The following is a 25,967-nucleotide window of genomic DNA, read 5'->3' on the forward strand; positions in this document are numbered from 1 at the left end:
TTATTTATTAAATGCATTTTATTCAATCAAATAAAAATGAGAGAAAAAAATCAAAAATTTGTATATTCTTTTTACATTTTTTTTCAAAATTTTCAAAATTGAGCACTTGTTAAACATAGAAAAAATTAATTAATTCACAAAATAAATAGATTGAAACAAAAAAAAAAACAATTATTTCAATTTATGTAACAGAAAATCTACCGATATGTTTAAAATTTAAATTGAGTACAGTAAAAAGAGTCTCATGGAAAATTATTTATTTTAGTCTCGTTTTTTCCATGTATGTGTTGAAATAGATCAAAATAAATTCTAGAGCTCGTCATGTTTGGGACCTGAGAATTCTTCGTGTGAAATCAGTCCATTCTTGTCTTTGTCTTCATGTTGAAAGATTTCTTCTACTAATTTATCATGTTCTTTCAGCATATTTTTGACTTCTTCTGTTTCCTGACCGTCAACAGCAACCATTTGTTTTTTCAAGTATTCGCTCACCTGTTTTGGAAATTTCAAGAATTATATTATTCAAAGTGTTCGTTCAATTTTGCAGTGAATTGAAATTAAATACAAATAAAAGTAAAAATGCACAGTTTCTGGTCTGAAATTTTTTGAAATTAAAAGTATGAAAAAATGAAGATCGACCATACATAAACTTTTACCTCTTCGCGGCTCAATTGGTTGTCTTTATTTTCATCGATCTCTCTGAAGACATTAGTAGTTGGTTGTGAGTTTCCAATATCTAATAGTTCAACTTCGAAAATTAACGTGGCACCACCTGGGATCACGTTTCCAGCACCACGATCACCATAGCCCAATGTGGGTGGAATTGTTAACTTTCTCTTTTCACCTGTAAATTATTGGTACAGTATATGAAAAATATTTGTTTGTTTTAGAATTCAAAATCGACATATTTTTGGATAAATTTTTTAGGGATATTCAGACATTATATTGAGATATTTTCATTCAGATGAATCAGCTCAGCCAAATATCGTCAGGAGCTGAAATTGAGTGAAAACAATAGAAGTGATGGTTATAATAACACTTACATTGCTACAATTACGATAACAATCACTTTTATTGTTTTCACTCCATTTCAGATCCTGACGATATCTGGCTGAAAATATCTCAATATAATGTCTGGGGATATTCGATACACCTTCAAAAACTCAAATTGTTATTATACTATTTTAACTCCCAAGTATATCAAGGATACGCAAATCAATATAAAGGCATTTTAAGTGTTTTCTAAAATATTTAATTAGAGTTTTTTTCGTGTATATAATAGAATACACAGAGTATTTAAAATATTATAATATATAATTATAATATTTAAAATATTTTCCATAATCAAATAATGGAACAAAATATAACTTTGCAATATACTCACCGACACACATATCCAGGAGTCCTTGATCCCACCCTTTGATCACTTGTCCGCTGCCAATTTGGAATGAGAATGGTTGATCTCGGTCCAAACTGAAAAAAAAAAATTATATGTATTTTTCACATATTTACATTTGACGCGACAATTTCGCATATAATGACATTTTTTAGTATTTTGGTGAGTATTTAAAATATACTTTTAAATTTTTTTAAATATATAAAAGAATTTGTACAAAGAACCAATTTCTATTATTTATTTATATTTTTATTTCTTCCTTTGGCTTTATATTTCTGTTGGCCCGAGTCCCGACCGACGCCTGACCATAAAAATAGGTTTTCGTACGGATTCGAGTACACAATTGTCGCGATACAATGTTATTGTTGTTGTATAAAAGTGGCAGTCTACTTCTCCTTTTTAACTTTGATATTATATTATAAAGCAAGCCGTTCGTCGAACTTCACTTTATGGCTTTGCGTCAAGCAATAATGTAATTGATTGATTCATGTAGAAAATGTAGTTTAGTACATAACGTATAACGTGTATATTTATTAATTATTAATTATTTAAATCTATATTGAAATTAGAAAAAATATATGGATTCAAACTCAATTCAATGAATATGTATGACATTGCCAACTAAACAGCGCATTGATCATCGGTCAAAATGTGTGTAAATTATTGGGTTTGAATATAAATTCGACTTGAACTAAAACATCCTTATATCTGTACATGATAGTTACGATATTTGAGAACAACTATTAATTGTTACAGGAAACTTCAACTCGAATATTTATTTTCAAAATGTTAAACATTTGATAATTTAGCATTGAGTTCAAAAAGTTCGGGCAGACCAAGTACGAGTCGTTACGTTATTCATAACTAAATCTACACATCGCTGCGGTGAGAGTATTTTTTAAGATCGAAAATAATTTTAATTAGCGATGAAACGTATTCTGTATCAGACTCTAGTCGTGTCACAACAACGCCAAGATATTAAAGGTCAAGAGAGTGTCAACAAAATCTCTAACAGATTTTTTTTGCTTTTGCCTGTAATTTAAAACTCACATGCGATGGGTCGAAGAGAATATTAATAATGAAAATTGAATCGTGTTGGAAAAATGAGAAAATGTCGTTTCATGGATTCGAAACCAATTTTCCAAAGCAAATATTTAGTTTTAAGTTGTACGGATGGGACAGTAAGTGGAAAAGAAATGACACTGTCTATTTTTATTTTAACAAGGTGTCCTTATACAATGTAGTCACAATGTTGAGTTAACTATTAAAAGTATAATTATTATTTACTTAATAAGTGAATCAATCGGTTTTAAAAGTTCTAACAAATACACAAGAAAAAATTAAAAATGAGTCGTTTAAAAAGACTGGAAGACTCATTTTTAATTTTTACTTGTGTATTTGTTACAAACCCAACTAAGGTGAAAAATCTTTATGCTGTTTTTTTCATTATAATTGCCATTGGATAGGGCTACCATTACAATAAAGAGATCGACTAAATTTGAATTTATGTTAGTTTAATTTCAATTCAAGGTTCTAACACTTTTATTGGAACCCTTTTGAAATAAAAACATACATAGATAAAAAGAAGAAATGTATAATAATGTTTGCATTTTCCATAGCTACTTTAGAGATTTAATCCCGAAAATTTTATCACAGTATATCGTTCGTTTTGTCTCGTGCGCTTTTTATATTTCTATATTTATGTTATGAATAATAAAATGATATCCCAAATACAGGAAACAGTTATTTCACAGAAATTTTTTAACTATAGTAACCATACACACAAAACTGTCATTTATACATGGAACGTATGTTGAACATTTTTATCAACATATCCGAATGTGTGTATGCTTCAAATACATTGGAACAGTTCAATTCAGTCATCAGATGTGCTCAGTTCATTCTGAGCAAATAGTTGCATATCGTGAATATTTTATTGAATTTTATATATTCACAGCTGGATTTTTGGTATTACTGTGCTCTATCAGTTTTTATTTCTTCAAGCAAACAAGAAACATATTCGCTTTGTTAGTGACTTCAAAATGAGTGCAACACTTCTTCCCTTTGTAGTTGCTTTTCTTGCTATCTCGCATACATCGTATCTGTTGTTTTATTTTGTATTTGATTTCTCTCGCTCTCTCTCTCTCTGTGTGTGTGTGTCTTATTCGTAACTTATTTCATCTCAAATTCAGTAAAAATGGATTATAAAAAAATTGATAAATATTCGAAATACCCAAAATTTTGTTCAAAATGAGCAACGGAAAAAGTATATTATAATTTTATAAAAATTGTACATAGACTTTGTTTTAAAAAATTTGTAAAGCTTAGTAACGCAATAAAAAAGACACAGATGCTTCCAAAAAAATTAGAATAAGAAAGCTATGACGTTTGACGTACTCAAAACCAAAACGTTTGCACGTGACAAATACAAAAAAATATATATAAATAAAAACGAAATAAATATAATGAGTTTTATTCAGGTTTTACGAGAATGTCTGGATCTATATTCCATGAAAGCATTCGCTTTGTAACACCCCCGCCACTTGAAGATATGAAAAATTATGTACGCGCGACAAACGACAGAAGATGTTTGCCGTAAAAATAAATAACAGAGTTGACATTTAACATTAAACGATAGAATCAAGCTCATGCAGCATGCAAAGTCTTAAGCGTGAAAAATGCTCAAATAACCAAATGCACTTGTAAATGTGTTACACAATCAATGGTGGCATATTCAAAACCACAATTTACACACATTTATCTTTCTCGATTTTTCAAAATTCTACCATTCTACATATATAATCTACGTTATTCCATTTGTACCGTGTATTCGGTTGGTATGGCTGGGTTGAGTAGTGTGAGCATTCGACAAAAAATGCGTTGTTCTTGTAGTATTATTTTGAAGGGTTTTTAGCATCCCTTTTTATTTTTGATACAACAGGCAAGTGATTCGTACCTTAAGCTTCAAAGATGATAACAACCATGGGCTTTAAAAGAATATGTACAATATTTACGAAAAAAAAAACTTTATGACGAGAGGTTAAAGAGAACAAAGAAAAAAACTACAATTGGCAGATGCAGATGCTATCTTTACACACATGTTATTTGTGGTCCTCATTTAAATTATATATAAATAAATAAATTCAAGTCTTTTGATTGCGAAATGTATATATTTTTTGGTATTATATTTATCCAAAGATCAAAAAATTCCTTATTTTGCAGCTCCAAGTGTTTGTTCTAAGCGATAAAATTTTCTGCGCCTATCCAAGACTTTATATTTTATATGACATTATCATTAAACCACAAAGGATTTGAACAAAAAAAAAACAGATGAAATACTCTTGTCAACTACATGTTGAAGTTATGATACAACATGCACCGTGGATGGTTTTATATTGATCTCGTATGTGTTTGTAAAAGTAAATACAACAAGTCTACTGAACATATAACAATAACTTATAAGGAAAAAAGGTACGGAAAATCGCTAAAAAAAAAACATAATAAAATAATAACTTCACTTAATAGTCTCTGATTTTATGGTTGTTTTGTGTCAATGAGCAATGAAATAAGCATACGAGTAAATTCTCTCATTTGTTGGTGTAATGCAACAAGCTACAGAAAAAGTACTTGGAACTTAGGGGAGTACTTGGAGCTTTAGATATGGTGACACGATGTACAGAATTATAAAAAAAAACACCAAAAATCGACGTTGCGCTTTTTTCATAAACATTCAACTCACATCACCTGGTGTACAATCACTTGAAGCCAAAATAAGCGACAGTGCCAAATCCCTGAACATGATCACACGTCGATACTTTGTAAACAGATTTCCTGATGCACAAATTTCACATCTATACTAACAAAAAAAAAAAAAAATATTGAGATACAGAGAACATATACTACTGGTACAATAGAGAAACGAACAGCAGCAAATGTTTTTTGGACATATAGCTGTGTCGCTTGCAATACAAATAATAATAAAGCACGCGCAACATGAATTTTCTGCTTATTTATTCTCTAAACGCACACTTTGCCTCATATTATGCATCAATAACAATAAAAATCCACTAAAAATCAACCCGTTATAATAAACGGTATATGTATGTGTCGTACGAGTGTCTTTTTTGTTACCGAACATTTTTTTTTTACTGTATCGCGCTATGACATCATTTTGAATGCACCTGAAGAGATTATTTATGCAAACAGGAATGAGGAGCTGAGCCAGAGCTGAGCAATAAGATCCCTTGCATATAATTTGACACCTTTTTTCTCACCCGTCTCATGGAATTTTCCATCCATGGTTGTCAAGTGTGTAAGGCATACTATTGCAATAAAATCTATTGTTATAAACAAAGTGGGAAAAACTGTGACCATTCTGTTTTCTTCATTTCTGAAACGTTTTGCGCTCTTTTTTCTCGTTTTGTTATTAAACACATGAGAAATAAAGTTTCATACAATTAATACAAACAGACAATATTTGAAATAAAAACACAAAACCATACAACCAGTTTAATTTTGTAAAATAAAAATGTTTTCATAAGAGTTAAACAAATTTATATTGAATTTCATGAAATATTGTAAAGAGTATTAATTATCATTGACTATGCATAACTTCTTATCTTGTATTGAAATGGTTAAATTGTTTTGCAAAATCCTCTTACTGTGAAATATCATTCAAATTAAACATAATAACACTTCACTTAATAATAACTTCAAAACGACATAATGAAAAATTGTTGTATGAATTCGCAGTTTGGTGAAATGAACGACCATAAATTATGTGATGCAATTGAAGTAAATGACAGTTGATGAAATTTGTAGTATTTTTGAATGTATAAAACATCCCGACGAATATATGAACGAACAGCGACAATCATAAAATTTGCTTCTGTATCATGCGCCCCTTTTCCATTTTCTAACTTACGAAACGTTTTTTTGTCTCTCCCTTTTGAGCTCTGGTGATAATTTGTTCACATATTTTTTATGTATAAACTCGGATGAAAAACGATGGTAATAAATTTAAAATGCATATGTGAGTAAACAAAAACAGAGCTGAAAGGTCGAAACGACTGACAGTAATGAAAAAAAAGAAACAATCCTTATATTATCTTGAACCATGAGTGCGATAAATATATTGTCCGAACCATTCAGATTTACACATAATCGTTATGAAAAGAGGTTAAAAAGTTATATGAACATTTTTTTTAGCTGATAAAATAATTCAAAGAAATGTGTCATATTTATTTTTTTGTTGTCCTTATGTTTTGTTATCAATTATTAATTATTTCATCTACAATCAACTAACATATTAATTAAATGTCCAGAACATTTTAGTTAAGATAAACCAAAAATTTCAACAAATTAACGATCTATTAAAAAATCGAAAAGTATATTTGATAAATCAAATATTATCTCCACTTATATCTGCATAAGTAAATACTTAATAGTTTACCATACCGAATTTATAAAATCATTTTACCAAACCATTTGCGGCATGATTGAAGGGAGAAAAGGTGTATGTTTATGTGTTTTGTTTACCTCAGTTGTGTTCATTTTTAAGGGATTTCTTTATTATGCTCTCTGTCAAGCGAAATATTCTGCATGCAATCAGATATATGGTTATCTTATTTTCAAACTACAAGTATATTGACGATAAATACCTAAAAAACGAACGATATACACGTACAAGTACAAACATTTATGGCATCTTCAGAAAAAGATTTTACATATTCCATTCACATCTTGGCCATTCTATATAGTGTACAGTATATCGTTTGTACATGTGCATGCACCATTTCTTGAGTTTTATTACATCTCATTTTGCAAGTAAAAGTATTACAATCGCTAGAAAATAATTTTACTTGAGTTTTTGAGTTAAGAAGGCAGTTACATATTTAAAAAATGTTCGAAACTGTGACATCATAATGTTTTTTTTTTTTTTTTTTTTCAACGGCTTGAGCACGTGCACGTCGCCTCTGGCGAGTTTTACACTGAACTATGCGGGATTACTGTGGACAAAACTTTTCAATTGAAGAAATTTTTTAATGGGATTTTTTAAATCACAATTTGCAGCAAAAAACCTCACATTTTTTTCAAACAATATTGAAACACGGAGTCTTTTTCATAAACATTTTTTTATTGTAATTTTAAATGATCAAACAAAATTACGTCACCACAACAACTTATTGCGAGTCTCATAAAAGTTCACAGCACACGTCACGGGTGTCATTGCGAGTAGTAGAATTTAAAATAAATTGGACATTGGTTTAACCTCATTTTTACTATTGAGCAGAATTGCAATTATTTATAGCATATATACATATTTTAAAAATGGTACAATTGTCATTAGTTATTTCTCACGACTTCTTCACTATATTCTTTAAATCAAAAAATATATATTTGATAGTTAGTCAAACAATGTCTAACATATGTCCATAAAGTTTTGGCAGTAAATTCAGGCGTTTATTGCGCCACATAAACAAAATCAAAAATATCAACCAATGCACACGGCACGTTTATCAGTACCTCGGGACTACTATCAAACTCAATTCGATGAAATACATCAATTCGTGGAGACGTACAAATTGGATTTTCGAAAAAGTGTCTCAAATGGTTGTGGCGGCTAAGTTCAAAACAAATTTCGCATGTGTCTAAAGATGAATCCATCTGCCTACGAACCATATATTGTGTTTCATGGACTTAGTATGAAGACAAAGATTCTAGAGAAAGCAAAAAGTACGGTCGTATTCCCTATTTAAATGCTCTAACCCTCCAAAATTGTCATCAAGTACCGAAAACCGGGTTGGTCAAGCAAAAATTCGTTTTTGGTGATTTTTATGGTTACAGCACATCAAAATTTGAACCAAAACAATAGATTTAGACCACCAAATTAATTATTTCTCGTCTGTTTTTGGATGTAAGTTATGGGCGAAGGTTTAAAATACTTGAAACAAGCAACAATTAGCGGGAAGGTTCGAGAGAAAGTTGAAAGAAATCGACATGTTGGTCCGCCAAAGCATGATTTTGAAGGTTCGACGCATACTGAGAAAAATCGAAGACAATGGCCCGTTCAGTGTAAGGTGAATGTGCTATTCGTAGCCCATTAACGCCCATTAATGAAGGTTTATACCAATAAAAAAGAATTTAATATTGTATGTTTGTTGTTCAAATGGCGAACATCTGAATTAACTGCCAAAACTTTATGGACATATGTTATTAAACACTTCAAAAAAGGAAATGGAAAAGTTGGTCATACGTATGTAAAGCTTTTTTATTTTTATATCGTTTTGTAGCTCCTTTTTTACCGTCTTCAGACTATTCAATCTATATAGTATTTTTGTATGGGGTAGTTATTGATTCCAGTTCGCTACTTTTCTGGCAACGTTCAACTGTTGGCCTTTTGATATGTCGACAGTTTGCCACAATCCCATAAATGGTAGGAGCATTTGTGAAAATATTCGAAAATCTAAATAAATGTTTTTGATGTGAGTTCAAACTCAAAAAGGCCCAAAATACTTCTATTCGATACCAATATTACCAATGAAAACGATGAACTGACGATTATGCCTGCACATATGTGCGGAGAAAAATGCATGTTACTCGCAAACATTATGCGGCACGAACTGAAAAAAGATACCAAAATGGTGTTAATGAATAAATAATGGTGTATCGAATGAAATATTTTCCAACAGTTTACATTTGTTGGGGTGATAGGAAAAAGATTCCCTTTAACACATTTGTTTGGAACACATCTATGTATAGAGTAAAAAACCGACGTTTTTATTATGACTACACAAAACATACGAGCCTGAGCAATCAAAGAGATCGATTTCACGTCAAACGTATGTATTATATTTCTAGAAACGTAAACATCTATCAACAATTATTTGTAATCCAGTTCAGTGATCATTGTTCTTCTTTAGCTTATAAGGCTAATACGATCTGGTCCATATCTCCAAAAGAAACTTTAGCTGAGATTCAAGTAAAATATTTTTTTATTATAAAAATATAATAAATATGGTGATCAGTGTGTAACGGCAAATAAGTAAGTAAAAAACCAGATAATAAAACTTCAAGCCTTAAGAAAAATAGTAAATTTTTCTTGCATCAGTTTTTAAGAAACACAACTCCGCGTTATATTGTGATTTTCGTAAATTTCTTTAATTTCAATTGGGATTATTAGACATGAAGAAGATTAGAAGTACAACTAACATCCTTGAATAAAAGCATCCGTAATTATCCTAAAGACAATCCTATGATATTTTAATTCTTCCATATTGAATCTGAATTTTTATCTTTAAATATTCAATCAATTGGTAATTGTTTACTTTGGCGCCAATTAAGTAAAAAGTTCTTTATTATAGTTCGTCAAGAGAAATGTGCACGTGCGAATACGATAAAATCATATATTTTAAGAGACATAGACAAGTCCGCTGAATTTACTTTTACTCTCTTCAATTATTACAAGCGAATTAGAATCAAAATGTGACCGCCTGTTCTACTAAATATTTGATTAGATTTTATGTGCGCATTACATCTGACATATGACCAAATGTACTAAGACGTGCATGTGCGAAACAACAAAGAGAAGAAAAATGAATAACGACCGCAAAAAGAACACGATAAAGAAGTGAATGTATGGAAATGCTTGTTGTCATTGTCTCCATACATCCTCTATTTACGTACACTTTTCGGCGAAATTTCTTCCTTGCAAATTTTCCTATTTTATGCTTTGTTGTTTTTACATTCGATTTTTGCTACTCAGTTTTCAGTTATCATTATTGTCGATCCAATTTGACTGATTATCGTCATAAAATATTCATACAGTTTTTTTTAATCCATCATTCAAAACGTTTTAAATTTTTTCTTAATTGACAAGTTGTTCGGATATCAAGCATAAGATGATATACGACTTTTGAGATTGATTGTGTTTTTTTGGTCCCATGCCATTGAATTTAATTCAAATTTGAAATGCTTTCACACACCCACATACACACACAGAGAGAGAGAGAGAGCGAGAGAGAGAGAGAGAGAGAGGAAGAATGTATAAGTTTACAAACTACAAGAATTTTCAATATATTGGCCTGGTGAATAAGTATTGCGAAGTTTTCTTATTACATTTTTTGGAATTTATAAATGTTATTATAGTCGAAAAACTTAAACAAAAAGTAGTTTGATTTGGCGATAAAAAAAGAAGTTGATCTATCACAATGGATACTAAAACTCCGATTAGTGGTGTATGTCAAGACTCTGCCCGGATTGAACGGTAACATATTATGGTGAGATTTGGCCACTATGCTTAGCCCTCAATTATGACATCAACTTTTAATAACTAGTGTAATTGAAGCAAAGAATCTTCGCTCCTAAAAGAAAGTACATTTAGTTCAAATATCTCGCATTTTGACAGTTCTAGACGACACAAATCTTTGATCCACTAGATAGGGGTAGAAACCATTTGAGTTTCAATCGTTTAAACAATTTTCTTTTGACACGTTGTACCTCTAAAATGCGTTTTTATTCATCAAACGTGTTTTTTTAGAACACTACGAATACGAACTTTTCTTTTAGCAGCTTGCATAACTCGATTTTATTTATTAAATGGTGAGTTATGTTTGTTTTTGATAGTGATAGCTTTTGTTGTGGTAATTCACTGTAGGTTTACTGCTTTCAACATTATAAATAAAATTAGCTGAAAGTTCTTTTTCAAATTAGTCTTCACCATTTGATGCCTGTTGACCGCAAAAATTCTCATCACTTGTTCTATACGCGCGTGAAATGTGACACACTCAAACTCCAAACTGTTAACAGACATTTTCACCATTCAATTGATATGTAAATTGTACATACAGCAAACGACAAACTAATTTGAAAGTGTTGGGAACGAAACTAATTAACTTCAGTTAGCTAGGTAAAGCGTAGACACTTAATTAAATATTTATTATGCGAACTATGAAATGAACACACAAATTTAATTTTTCAGAACTTATTTCGAAGCTAGATGTTGCAAAACATTCCTGAATTACTATAGAAGGATGAATCCTATTGTTACACACGTTAACAAAATGAATTGTCATTTACAGCACTTATTGCTTTATATTATACATACCAGCTGCAGGTCAAAATACATATACCAAACATTTTTCTAATGCTATGATTTTAAGGTTTTTGTAGTTTAACCTGTTACATTTCAAAATATACACACACTGACAAAACTAAGGTTATAATTTTGAGTACACCGTGTTGTAAACAATTGTTGGAATGTAAGCATTTACAACACGGTGTTGTCAAAATCATAACCTTAGTTTTGTCAGTGCACACACAAAGAATAGTGATGCAAAAGTTGTACAAAAATAATATGGAATTGATAAAAATTGGATATGTATAAGAAATATGTTTCTGTTTTATTTTAAATCGGTAACTCTAACTTATCTATTTTTGGCTCATTTTCTATGAAAGATACAGCATTCAAAGCTACTCAGAAAAATTGAAAGCATGATAAAATGCCATTTACTGATACAGCTTGAAGTAGATTAAAGGTGCCTCTTTGGGGCACATTATTTTTTTAGTAAAAAAAATAATTTTGTTAATTTCTTACTTTTAGCCATAACGGCTAATCAAATAAAATAATTTAATATGACATCCCGTTCTGACATATTTTTTTTTAAAGATAAAAACCTTACATACAGTAATTCTGGTGACAATGTGATACTACAGGTTTACTACTGCAGGTAAATTAATCAGCTTTAAAAATATTCGTACGAAATCACAAACACATTCAAAATGGCGAGTGAACCTGTTTCGAAAACCCTAGCAAATCGTAAGATTTTCCTCTCATCTCCCCTAGGGGCCTTGGAAGAATTTTTATCGGAGAATAACCACGCATATTCACGAATATTGACTTACTGTGAATATTCATGAATTTTCGAGATTATCTTGGTTATCGTGATTATCGTAAATACGCAAAATGGCGATGAATGTTGCATTTCATTTAGTGAAACGTCATTTGTAAAATCACAGAGGCTTCCAATATTATATACACACTTTTGAAGTTCTTCATCCAAATTATTTTTCTGTCAAAGAAATATAACTTTTTTAGACTGAAATTTGATTTTATAAGATCTGTTGCATAAACATTGGCACAAATTGATACATTTATTACAACGCAATAACAAAAATAAAAATGTCAACCAATGCACATAGGAGACTCAACGGGACTCCTACTCTACTGTCAAATGCAATTTGCACAAAAAAATTATTCGCGATGGCAAACAAACTGGATTTGCGCAAGTCTGTCTCAAACTGTTTTGGACTGCTAAGTACTAACGAAATTTTTTGTGTTTGAAGACAAACCAATTTCTCATCCAACCATCTATCGTGTTTTAAAGAATTGTCGTGAAGATAAAGAACCGGAAAATAAAAAAATCCCTCGTCGTCCACCCAAACTAAGTGCCCGGACAACGAAACGTCTGCTGTCACAACACGGCGACTATCGCAAAAATTTGGTATTGATAATTTCACAGTGCATCGCATTTTGAGAAAAACAACGTATTTTATCGTAAACGTAAGCGGGCACCGAAATATACACCAAGACAACTCGAAATAATACCAAAATGTTCCCGTGTACTGCGTCGTAAACACTTTGCAAACGGAAAATTCATGATTTTGGACGATGAATCATACTTTACTTTTTCGCACCATGAATTGAGTGGTAATGATGGCTATTACACTGACAACATTGAAGCAACACCAGACGATGTTAAATTTGCTGGTAAGTCAAAATTTGAGCCGAAGGTGTTGGTGTGGTGTGCACTTTCATCGAAGGGTATTTCAGAGCCGTTGATTCGTCCAAACAAGGCCAAAGCGATCGATTGACCGACACTTATATTGATCAATGCTTGCCGAAACTGAAGCGATTCATTGAAAACCAACACGCCCGAGACGAAATAATGTTTTGGCCGGATCTTGCAAGCAGTCATTATGCGAAAAAAATATTGGATTGGCTCACTGAGCAAAATATACCATTTGTATCGCTGCTGTATACGAGCGGTATAATCTAAATAATCGATTTCGAACTACTGGTACATGTTATCAATTTTATACACCATAGCACGGCTTCCGATGGTAGTATTTTAGTTCGATAGCCACGTATATTCGGAATATTTTCCATTATATACTCAATTCATACAAAACAGTGTTCATTTGAAGTTTTTTTCAAGTTTAGAGCCCCTAGCATCCGTCCAAAACCCTAGCAAATTAAAAGAATTCATTGAAAACTTCGTTGAAGGTAACGTTTCGTCAGGGAGAGGAAATCGGATTCCTCGGACCCCTGGTGAGGACGTATGTTTGAGATATCAACTGATTTAAATTAGATCATACCACTCACTTGTTATTGGCGCTGATTTTAGCATTTCTACAGTCTTGTGAAAAAACTTTCAACTCTTATGGTAATATAAACCGCAGTTCCAGTTCAAAAAAAACAGGATATGTCCACTGAAAAAACTAAATGTGCTCGATTTTACTTTGCGCCAATAAAAATGTCATAATTTTTGTGAGAGGCTTATTATTTTAAAAATATAATCTAATTTCTACATGCAAATAATATTCGCTAATTAAGAGAAAATTGTGTTATCTATAGACAAAGCAATAACTAAAGCACACAAAAATTTAAACAAAAAACTAGACAATTTCTACAGTTGGATAAAGATAGATAGCCGTATATGGAAAGCCAGTACTTTGAATACAATGTCACCCATGTTTTTCAATGGTGTTTGGATTGGTCTTACATAACGAAATATTGACCTTTCAAAAAGCATTTGTGGCATATGCTTGGCTTTGTTTTCACTTCATCCAATGCGTTCTCTTTTCGCCCGAATGCTAAAATACAATTTTCTATCATATTAATGTAAAGTGCTTTCAATGTATTTCAATTATTCGTTTTTTTGGTATTTTTGCTTTGTACTCTACATGCATTACCTTGTGCAATGTACGTTAGATGCAATCTTGTTTGTTTCCGTAATTTCATTCGATGCATTGAAGCGTTATACAATGAATTACAACATCTCTTTAACAAGAATTTATAAATTTTGGTTTTATACCTCAATTTGTTTAGACTGGTCGATATGGTATACAAAACGTTATTACCTAGTCTTTGTTACTTGACTAGCGAACATTTATTGATGAAAAAAGAATGTTGAGATGAACGGAAAAAAATAAGAGGAAAAAAACTGTCGGTTGATTTCTACTTTTAAGGCCAATTATTGTTAATTCTGATATAATAAACGACCTACACACAAAATGATATATTATTTTGTAGATAGTTTATTCCTATTCAATCTTCCAAAGTTTGTCTGATTGGAAATTTGAGCATTTTCATTTTAACATTGGCTCTATTTACTGTGTTCTTTTATTTTTTGGTGTCATTCATATTAGAATATTGAATTTGTTGTAATTATAGAAAATAATGTTATCTTGAGTATATCCAATTATAAAAGAAAAATATCATTAGACTATTCGTGGTACTTGGTATTTGAAAGAAACAACTGAACACTGTAAAAACCGAAAATCTATTTAACAACAGCTTCTTTGCGTTAATCGTTTGAAGTTCGATATGGGGAGTCATGATTGCCTGTATGACACGGTATGACAATGCGCTCGACAAGCGATTAAAGTCCGGATATGATTTATTAGCAAACCAGATAAGCTTGTAATCTTCACGTTTATTTTATTCTTCAATATAAACAATATTCAAGTGAATGTACAAGTTTTTAAAGAAGAAAATACTTCAAACACGTTAATTTTCTCTTGAGAACAGCCAAATATCTGCCATGCCGGAAATTATGTGGCAAATTTTGATGAAATAACATAATATGGTTAACTGAGTTTTCAAAATTGCCTTCAAAATTTAAGTATGAATATATATTAGGGTGTCTATTATGTCAAAATGATGATGATGATCACCACTCTTGTTAATAGTAGTTTGAAGCACACTTTGTAAGTCACTTTCACCGAATTTGTTTACTATAGAATACTCTAATTCACATTGACTGCAATAAATATTTTCCGAAGATGGCAAATTTGATAAAGAGTTTGAACACCGTAGAATGAATGGTAATAAGGCTGTAGCACAGCTTGGATCGCACGTTTCCCATAAACGTGAATTGAGTAGGGAGACGAAATTGATGATTCACCAGTCAATCTTCAGACCAACTATCCTTTACGGAAGCGAGAGCTGGGTCGATTCTCAAAATTTAATCCATGGTCTGGAAGTGGCTGATATGAAAGTGTTGCGAATGATTTCTGGAGTATCGCGTAGAGATCAATGGGAAAATCGTATTAGAAACGAAAGAATCCGAAATGAGTTGAATGTTGAGTCGGTTGATGACGTCGCAAGGAGGTCGAGATTGAGATGGTTTGGACATGTACAACGTATGGGTGAGTCGCGTTTGCCGAAGAAGATCTTGTTTGCTGAAGGCTGAAGCTGATGGACCGAGAAACAGAGGAACACCCCGTACTTGGATCCAGTGAAATGTGATTTGGAGGGAATGATTGGAATAGAGAAACTCAAGACCTGGCTCTCGATAGGGAAGTTTGGAGAGGAATTGTTAGAGGAATTCAAGTCTAGTTATTTCGTAAAAAGATTGTAATCCACATTGTGCTCAGCAGCTGAAAATTTGCTATTTATACTTTTTGTCAAAAACTATCATGGAAACGGTCGAAACATGCAAACGGCACTTACACTTGAATACCACTACTAGTGAACTCTCATTTTAAAATGTTTCTCGCATTGCGGTGGTTTGTTGGGATACCAACTGAAAAAAGGCAAGAACTTCATTTTTCGTAGAACAAAAGTTCTTTCATACACAACGTATATAAGGGTATTTAGAACTGAATGCTTCAAAGTCAATCGCTTAATAATCTGTTTATTTTAAATCAATTCATTTGAATCTGGCCTAAACAAAATGACTTCTCTTCAAGAGTATATAAAGATTTTTTCGTTGATGTTTTTTTTAATTTTGATGGTTATTTTAATACTTTTTTTCAATGAAAATGTGTCTTAAGAAGTACAAAACTATTGTAGTATGATCTATATTACGCGACAACAGTTACTTAAAAATGCATTATTTTATTTGGTATATGACTTTAAAAATGTTGGTTATTATTAGATATTTTGACGACTGGGAACGTGATAAAAAAAGTTTAAACAAAATACCACCCCACGTCTTTTTCATAATTTCGTTCTCCACTTGATAACAAAATTTCTTAAAAGAAACATATTTTGTTCATTGTGTTGTCTTATATGGTCAGACAGTGTTACGATAATGTCGTTTGTTTTGGTAACCATAAGCCGTTTTGGTGACAGTAAACAATAAACGGACAATGTAGAGTAGTACTTGAAGCAAATTCGAATGAAACTTAGTGAAATACGACCAGAGTATTGGTGACAATAGAAACAACAAACGGTCGAAAATCGGAGTTAGTATCAAACAAAATGAGAAGCAATTTTTATAAATAATTTAAAAGAGCATCCACTGGCATATTGCAATATTTATACGATTCGAGAGCCATTGCGGAATTGGAGACAGCATCAACACTTTTCTGTCATGGTTTTACTACCCTTTTTATTTGCTCAGTAACAGCTCTAGAGAAACTGAATTTTAAATTGGTGGCGCGGCGCTTTGGCATAACTAAATCATTCCCTCTTCGTGTAATTTTTTTATTTAAGTAAAGGCACCTAGTTTTAAAATTGCTCCATAAGCAAATTGTTTTTGTATGTAATTTTAAGAAGAAACAAGATCACAGTTCAGGTGTATTTCTTTATAAATATCTTCTTGCAGTAATGTTTGGTATTTTAGAGAGAACGAAGTTAAATTGAGCTTGGGCACATTTCATTTAAGAATTCCAATGTTTGTATAGTTTTAAATCCTGCTTTTGTTCCACAGTACTTTCCAAGGTTTATATAGCATTGAGTTAATGTTAACTTTTCTTTGCAAAATCATACGTATATGACATGCCATTTTATCATGCCGAAGTTGATTGAATTGTAATGACTCCCAATTATGGTGATTGGCAAGTATATTCACAAAAATCTTTCACACTAATCGCATCAGTTGTTTGACATATAATTCGCCATTATTTGCTGAAGTATTGCTTATATGTATTGATTTTTACTTTTTTATTTCTTAACATCACTGCAAAATGATATACATTATACATTATACATTATACATATGCACATACAGATAGTGTATGATCGAATTTAACTTGATCAGAAAAACATGTTTTCAACGGAGAAAGTTATTGTGTTTACTTCGATCTTTTTCACACTCTGACGGTTGTCTTTGTTGGCATTTTTTGAACGTTGTAGGCTACTATTTCTTCATTTATAAATACATATGAATTTTCTGCATAAAAAAAATCTGGGGTTTTTAAAGTCTCTAAAGTAAATAACTTCCATGTGATTTCACTTGATTAATACTCAGTATATATGAAATTCTAATCGCCAACAAGTACTGAAATATTATTGCATCTATTTCGACAATTCCATCTGAATGTTGACTTTAAAACATAAAATACTTATAACATATATACCATATAGGTATTTATTATTTAAATAATAATAATAAATAATTATACAATCAATTGTGTAGATAATATTTCTGTAAACACGTGTCGTGAACATTTATCTTATTTCGTAAATGAATTGAAAGCAAAACACGTGACTAACATAAAAACAAAATATATATAATTATAAGGTCCGAATTGCTTTGTGTATCACGAGCTTATATTGATATCAAGGATACGAAATATACATAATATAATCGGAAGATATCATTTCTATCAATGTGTCATTCGCAGAATTCAAATCATTTTACAGACTATGAACGAATAAACCCCTTAAGTGGTAATATTGAATAAGTTTAATCAGAGAAATTGATTTGTATAGGATTTCCACAAACATTTTTCGAAGAATATTTTAACATATAGACCAAGAGCCACTCTAACAAGTAACTTTTTTTTTGCTTTATGTCAGAAAACTATACTGAACCATGCAGTCAAAAACAAAATATATTCCAGAAAATCAAACATGCAGCTCGCTTTATTAATTGATGTGTTTTCTATCCGCGGATGATAGTGCAGATTTCGCGAATTGGGTGGCTGAAGTAATAAACGTGAAATTATTTGTTTAGTGTATGTCTAGCTGCATGGTTCAATATAGTTTTCTGATATAAAGCAAGAAAAAAAGTTACTTGTTGGAGTGGCTCTTGGTCTAGTAAATTTACAATAGTAAATAGAATTGTTGAGGCAAACAATTTACCAGTATTCAATCCAAGATAACATATGTATCATAAACATTGGCACAAATTGAGACTTTCGCCATTTGAACAACAAACACACATTAATAAGTTCTTTTTTATTGGTATAAACCTTTATTCATAGGCTATCGAATAGCACATTCACTTTACACTTAATGGACCTTTGTCTTCAATTTTTCTCAGTATGCTTTGAACCTTCAAAATCATGCTCTGGACGACCAATATATCGATTTCTTTCAACTTTCTCTCAATCCATCCAACCAATTGTTACTCGTTTCAAGTATTTTGGACCTTCGTCTATAACATACATCCAAAAACAGACTAGAAATAATTAATTTGGTGTGTTTTTGTGAAGTTTAAAAGGACCATCTTTTTTCATGGAAATGCCATTTTTTAAGAAGTGAGCCATTATTGTGTATTTTTCTGCTTGCAAAACACAATTTTGTCCTTAATCAGATAGTTCTCAACGAATCCTATCGATTTCAACAATAATTGGTTGATAATGGAGCAAGTAATGGGGGTTTAACTTTACATTTCAGCACTAAATTTTCGAATAATGGCTCTAAAACACCTTCCTAAGAAGATCCTACCATACAAACACCCCTTTATCAAAGTTTGGTTTGTCGACGTCTCTAGCCTTATATAGTAGTGCCCTAACATAATCAATGCAAAAGAAACCACTTGCACTTGATTCGTGGTTTGATTTGGCGATGAATGTTTCACTGTCCAAAATGATGAATTTTTCAGTGCAACATGCTATGAGATGAAGTAAATATCCAATATTCGCCACTATTTGGAATTTTTTCGTAGCTTATTTTGCTGATTTCTAATGATCGTGTCTAAATCTATTGTTTTGGTTCAGATTTGGATGTGTTGTAACGATAAGAATTACCAAAAATGAATTTTTGCTTGACCAACCCGGTTTTCGGTACTTGATGACAATTTTGAAGGGTTTGAGCATTTAAAGTGGGAATACGACCGTAATTTTTGCAGTCTCTAGAATCCTCATCTTCACACTAAGTCAATTAAACACGATACATGGTTCGAAGACAGATTGGATCATCCTTAGACACATGCAGAATTTCGTTTGTACTTAGCTGTCCAAAGCAGTTTGTGACAGACTTTCGTAAATCCAATTTGTACGCCATCGCGAATGAATGTATTACGTCGGATTGAGTTTGACAGTAGTCTCGGGGTACCGATAAATGCACTACGTGCGTTGGTTGACATTTTTGTGTTTGTTATTGCGTTCTAATAAATGTCTCGGTTTGTGCCAATGTTTATGATACATATGTTATTTTAAAATATCTGAATATTCAACGCGACTGCATTAAAAGACTGCGAGCCAGAGTTAAAAAGAAAAGAATTCAAATGTCAAATATTGTTTATGACATTTCACGTATGAAGTCACGGTGTGTCTGTTTTAAATGTATTTAACGAATCTACGTTATTCTATGTGTGACGCACACAGCTCTGGCTCTGTGCGGCCACGTTAAATATCCAGATATTCTGAAATATCTTGGAATATTATCCATGTAAAATTTATAAACCAGTAGTGTGCTAGGCGAATTTCAGGGGAGGGGTGGTGATTTTGTTTTTCTATATCACTTTTTTCGGTGAAAATTCCTAACAAATAGTAAGAATTTTCTGGGCGAAAAACCCTTAAATTGTCTCTCGCATCCAAAAAAAAAAACTCTAGCAAATCGAAAGAATTTCTCCTTTTTCCAACTTTTGTTGAGCAAAAAGGTCTTCACTATTTGAATCAAAAACCCTAGTAAATTTGAAAACCTCACCCCTACCACCTTCTGCACACTACTGACATAAACTAATGAAAAATCATGTTTACACTGTTTTTGGTATGAAGTATTTTCAAAATATTATTTTACCGCTAAAATTTCTCATTCAGTTTTGCAGTGTTTATATTATGTATCTTGAACAATACCTTGTAATAAAAGAAAAAATAGTATATAAAAAACAATGCCTTTCATCAGATCTCAATAGAAACACGTATATGAAAAAGTATGTGGATGAATGACGTATAGACAATTGTACATGACCGTAATACATAGTTCATAAGCAAAATGTACGGTAAATTAATTGCGATTCCGCGTGCGTTTTTCCACTTTAACAAAATGATAAAATTCAAAAAAATGGAGTCAAAATACTTAGCAGTTAAGTTTACAATTTATTCGAATAACACCTGTTAATTTGTTAAAATTTAATTATATTCAACTCTATTGGGGATAGCATAGATCATGGGTTTAAATGGACTTCATGCCTCATGACTCCATTTTTATGTAAACAGTTGAATATTATTTAAAACATTCGTATACGCTACAAACAATTGTATTCGTTGCTTTGTTTGCGTTTCCAAATGCTTGACGAAGATGTGTTTCCACAATTACATATTGTCACAGAATGATGAAGATTAGAAGAAATGTTTTTGCTCCGTATCACGATTCTGAATGGTGTACATTTTTTTTTCGTTTCGTTTTCTCTTCACTTTATTCGCAAATATATTCGCTGAATTTCATTCAGCCACTTGGAATGGAAATATAGTCTGTAATTTTCTGCGGTTTTGGGAGCGTGATGTTTTTTCTTAGTGCTTCCAGACTTCACTCTCGAGAATAGAAGCAGTAAATAAGAAATGAAAAAAGAAGCCTAAGATGTATATTATGTTTATAATGTTGAACAGTGTTTTTCGCGTATTTTATGCTCGTTTTAAATATTATCCTAGAAATCTTGATTAACACTACAATGTCCCAATAAAATTTTTGGACGTCATAGCATTTATATTTTTTTAAGTGTTCAATAATACAGTGTTAAAATTCTAGTGGGTTACTAAAGGTCATCTTGAATTAAAGCCGCAGTGTTCAGAATACGAAACGTATATCATGAAATCACAATATAAATAATAAAAGTCGAAATAGAATGGTGTATAAAACTCCCTAGAGACTTTCGTAGTCTCTATATTGCCATTGTATCACACTATTCTACAATGAAGAACACCGTGTGTAAAATATTTATTTTCGCTTTTTGTGTGATACGGGAATGCATATATTCTTTTTGCAGACGTGATATCAACCACAACAAGCATCTTTGCTACACTGATTCTATTCAATTTCGAACAAACGAAAACGAAATATATTGCAAGCCATGGACAAATCTTCTGTTTTTTTTTTATTGCAAATGCATTAAAAATAACGTTTAACGTGAAGTATGAAATGTATTTTTTCAACAAAATTCCAGTGCAAGTAAATATGTTGCACTGAATTTCTTATGGGTCCAAAGTAATTATGAAAACATACACCAAAAGCCGTTGATGATGCTAACCGTTAACTATGGATTTTCGATCCGTTTTTGCTCATTATTCAATGATTTTGCGAACGTTTTATCAACGACAGTATCATCACATTTTGCGAAAGGCAACAAATATGTTTACGTGTTCGGGATAATGTTCAATGATACGCAATGCGGTTCCATGGCAATATTTTCATTACATTGTCGATGTTGAAAAAAATTATGTTGGCACCCAGCAAATCCGATGACAATGGCCACTAAACTGATGGTATAAAACAAAAAGTGACGTTTTTAAAGTGATGTTTTTTGTTGTTTTTCGATTGAGCAATTTTTTTTTTTTTTTTTGATCTGATCTGAGTATGTACACATTAGTAAATCACAAAGAAACTGTTAACAGTAAATTTGATAAATATGCGTGGAATTGGAAAAGCAACAACCCATATTTCTTTATCCATATCAAACTCAAACATACTCACTGAAATAATCCTTGAATCATTAGCAGTTAGGCAGTTTTTGATTGGTTTTTCAATCATATATTGTGTTTATTCTGCTTATATATGGAGATGTGACATATCAACGCAACGAAAATTGCTCGACCATAACAGATTACGTTGATGCATTAATTTCAATAATAGGCAACATAACAGGTCTTTCAAATTTCATTAAAATCATTACGTAATTTTGGTCTCAGGAACCAAATCTATGCACCTTTTCTAATTTATGGGCTGATTATAGTTGAAATGAAATGCAAATAAATAACATGATAACAAATATCTGAACATGAATTTAAAATATGCAACATGTATGCAACTTAAGTACGGGTATGTATGTTTTTTTATTATTACAAACACATAAATACATCGAACTATTATTAAAAGAATCCGGTCAAATTATAACTGTAATAAATTATTCGCCATTAGGATATTTTGTTGTTACGACACATGAATGTGAGTAGTTTGATATTAGTTGCAATTTGTATTCAATGAACAACGATGTTCTTGTTAGAAATCCAAATGTTTGTCGATGAAATTCAATTTATTATGTACTACAAGTCTTGATATTTTTTTAAAATTATCCTCAGGGTTTGATTTACTATTATATTGGCATAGTGCGATTTGAAAATTAATTTCTAAAAAACAATGGTAACATTTAAATTCATAAATGACCAATTTTTTCTTTTAATTCTAAGTTTTGATTACTTTTATTTATGCGGTTTTGATAATTTTTAATTTTATAATTAGATATATTTTATGAATACATCATGTATATTTGACGAATTTGGTAATTTTGATATACCTGTATAGTGTACATTGATAGCTTGGATAATGTAAGTATTTAGTGTTTACATATGTTTCATTACTTAATGTTTGTCTGCTTTACTAATAGTAATAACTCTGCTTAACAGTACACAGACGACAAAATGATTACACATGAATAAATAAAAAAAATGTCCGGTTTTTATAGTCCTATTTCGACTTCATATTGAAAGAGAACAACTGTTATGAGCCCAGTGACTGTACCCCAGTCAAACAAACAATAGAAAATAACAATAAATGAAACTAAGTATCGATAAATAAAAATAAGAAGAAGATGAGTCTTACCTTGAGTCGAATTTGTTGCCGTCAGTCAATGTGCCCGTGTAATGCATTGTAAGCATATCACCGTTTTTCGATTTATTTGCACAAATCTCGGGTATAAATAATTTTTCTACCTTCAGCTCTGCTTCACAGCTGATGATTGCGACAAGGCACGACAGTAAAATAACTGATTTAATCATCTAATCCGTAAAAAAGAAAATCGTATTTTATTTACAATCAAAAACATTCGATTCTTTTGCACATTTTTTCGATAAAAATGTAAAAATCTCAAAAGTTAAAAAAAAAGAATATATGCTTTATCTAATGCAATAATATCGATCAAATTAATTTTAATAAATAAATAAATTTGCGCTCCAAAATAAAATAATTTATTTTAACGGTTCTTGTGTGTAATTTTTGGATGCCAGCGATCCGGATCTAATTTTGATGCTTTTCAAATAATCAGACATATATTGCTTTACATAAAAATGGCTTCGAAAAAACGGCCACTAATTGTATTTTCAACAAGTATTTAGTTCATGCCATTCTTTTACATATATTTTTTTCACTGTGTGAGCTAATATCAAAAAGAAATTTCAAAGTGAGGCATGCATTCGAAATGAATCAATTGTGTACATTTGTAGTGGAGAAAAAAAAAAGTTGATCAAAGCAATAGCACAACACTTTCATTTCATTTGGCCTCATTCACATATCTGCAAAAAAATTGCACCAAATTTAAAAGGAAACGTTGATTTCATCGAATGATTTTACATGAAATTTTGGTTTTACACCTACTCTTAATATTTTCTTTTGCACGCAATTTGCTAAAATCTTCGCCACCGCTTCCATACCTAATTAAACTGTAAGTTATAGCATATTTTCCCCCGCTATTATTTTGATTGTATTCAATTGTTGTATTAAAGTTGAATATGAATGTGTGTTTTTTCTGTGATGTTTATCTACAATGTCGTCATGCATTAAATTAAACACACTTCGTTTTGCATATGTTCAGAGAAAGTATCTGAATCCAATATAATGAGTTCATTAAACAATATTTAAAAGTGTTGATCAAATATATTATCATTTGATATACACGTTCAAATATTATTTAGCAGCTACTGAAAGCAACAACAATATTTGAAAATATGAAATATTCCCAATAGGCTAACAAGTAATCTTGTTTGATACATGCTTAATCTTTCTTTACTGTGATTTATGTGAAATTAACGAGTTGTAAAACTCAATTCAATTCTGTAATTCATTCACTAAAATGTTAAACATGTTGTGACTTACTTTTATATATTTTATTATATATTACTTTTATATATATATATTTATGTTTTGAGTTTATTTTGATAAAAATTCGTTTTTCAATTTTTTTTATCCACGAGTAAATCGATTTTTCATTCACTACGAATTTATAATTTAGGCACAAATTCCCAATTCAACCACAGCAATTCACTATCTGTCATTTAATTATATGAGCAACTTTAAATGACTTAGATCGCTTTTGGCTTTCTGACACGTTTACACATGATCTTTGAGCTATATTTTACAATTTATATGAGTGACGTATACAAATGTCAAAAAAAAAAAATCAAAGAAAGTAGAATTAAACATAAAATACATACCTTTAAAAACTTAATATTCGTGTTATGTTATGATTGATATGCTTTTGTAAAGTAGTTTTGACTGAATGAATATTTTTGGGTGAATGAACGTGTTGAACAAAAAAAGAGATTGGAAAGTTGATCACAACCAAAGAAGACACACGCAAAAATATAGTACTTTAAAGTCTGCAGCCTTTTATAAGTGACAGTTTTCGGTTCCTACTTTTGAAATCCAATAAGATTGAACGCTGGAATAGAAATGATCTCTCTGCACATGTAATACAAAATCTTGGTAGCTGTTTTTTAATGGGGGCCGCCGAAGAGAAGTAGTGAAGATGTAATAAACACACAAAAGCTTGTTGATAATACGATCGAATATAGCAATGATTTTTGATTAAATGAATGGAGCCGAAATGAAATAGCGATGACAACAAAATTAAAAGTATAATGTTATAACATTCACACAAACACTAAGAAATAATGGAAGTGGTGATTACACACGTCAAAAATGTTCAACTGAAATACACACTTGACTCAAGCGTGCGAATGAATTACACTTAACCGGTGTGCGTGCATATATGTATGCGTGAATGTATATATTATTTGTATGTAATTGTTTTTAAAAAAAATTATACTCAGAGATTAAAAAAAAAAATTCTTTTCTTCGTTACGTATAAAATTAAGTTACGAATATTTTGTTAAATATGTTGAGAAAGTGTGTGCGTGTGTGTAGAAGAGAGAGCCCAAACAGACAACCACTCAGCATCGAGTCGAA

At 31.1% G+C, this 25,967-nt stretch overlaps 1 protein-coding gene across 4 annotated transcripts; it reads right to left on the minus strand.

Annotated features, from left to right (window-relative positions):
• Positions 1–171: 171 nt before the first annotated feature.
• Positions 172–25,967, minus strand: LOC116339129 (FK506-binding protein 2). 4 transcript variants are annotated; one of them, XM_031764807.1, is made up of 6 exons: positions 25,881–25,897; positions 25,214–25,440; positions 23,607–23,782; positions 1,382–1,470; positions 642–841; positions 172–489 (listed from the first exon to the last, which is right to left on the minus strand). In XM_031764807.1, the coding sequence occupies exons 3-6, from the start codon at positions 23,780–23,782 to the stop codon at positions 310–312; spliced, it is 645 nt and encodes a 214-aa protein (XP_031620667.1). In that variant the 5' UTR covers positions 25,214–25,440; positions 25,881–25,897; the 3' UTR covers positions 172–309. The 4 variants fall into 4 exon arrangements, with proteins under 4 accessions (XP_031620667.1, XP_031620666.1, XP_031620668.1 ...); XM_031764806.1 differs by having other exon boundaries at positions 25,214–25,967; XM_031764808.1 differs by lacking the exons at positions 25,214–25,440; positions 25,881–25,897 and adding an exon at positions 24,876–24,903.

The sequence above is a fragment of the Contarinia nasturtii genome, unplaced genomic scaffold, assembly GCF_009176525.2.
Source record: "Contarinia nasturtii isolate CC-2019 unplaced genomic scaffold, AAFC_CNas_1.1 Cnas_scaffold_493, whole genome shotgun sequence".
NCBI classification, from domain to species: domain Eukaryota; kingdom Metazoa; phylum Arthropoda; class Insecta; order Diptera; family Cecidomyiidae; genus Contarinia; species Contarinia nasturtii.

Coding starts and splice junctions, on each gene's coding strand:
- LOC116339129 (XM_031764806.1), bottom strand. CDS start 23,782: ATGATTAAATCAGTTATTTTACTGTCGTGCCTTGTCGCAATCATCAGC. Junction 1,471..23,606: donor GGCAACAAATTCGACTCAAG/GTAAGACTCATC, acceptor TTTTTTTTTCAG/TTTGGACCGAGATCAACCAT. Junction 490..641: donor GCGAAGAGGTAAAAGTTTAT/GTATGGTCGATC, acceptor TTTCCAAAACAG/GTGAGCGAATACTTGAAAAA.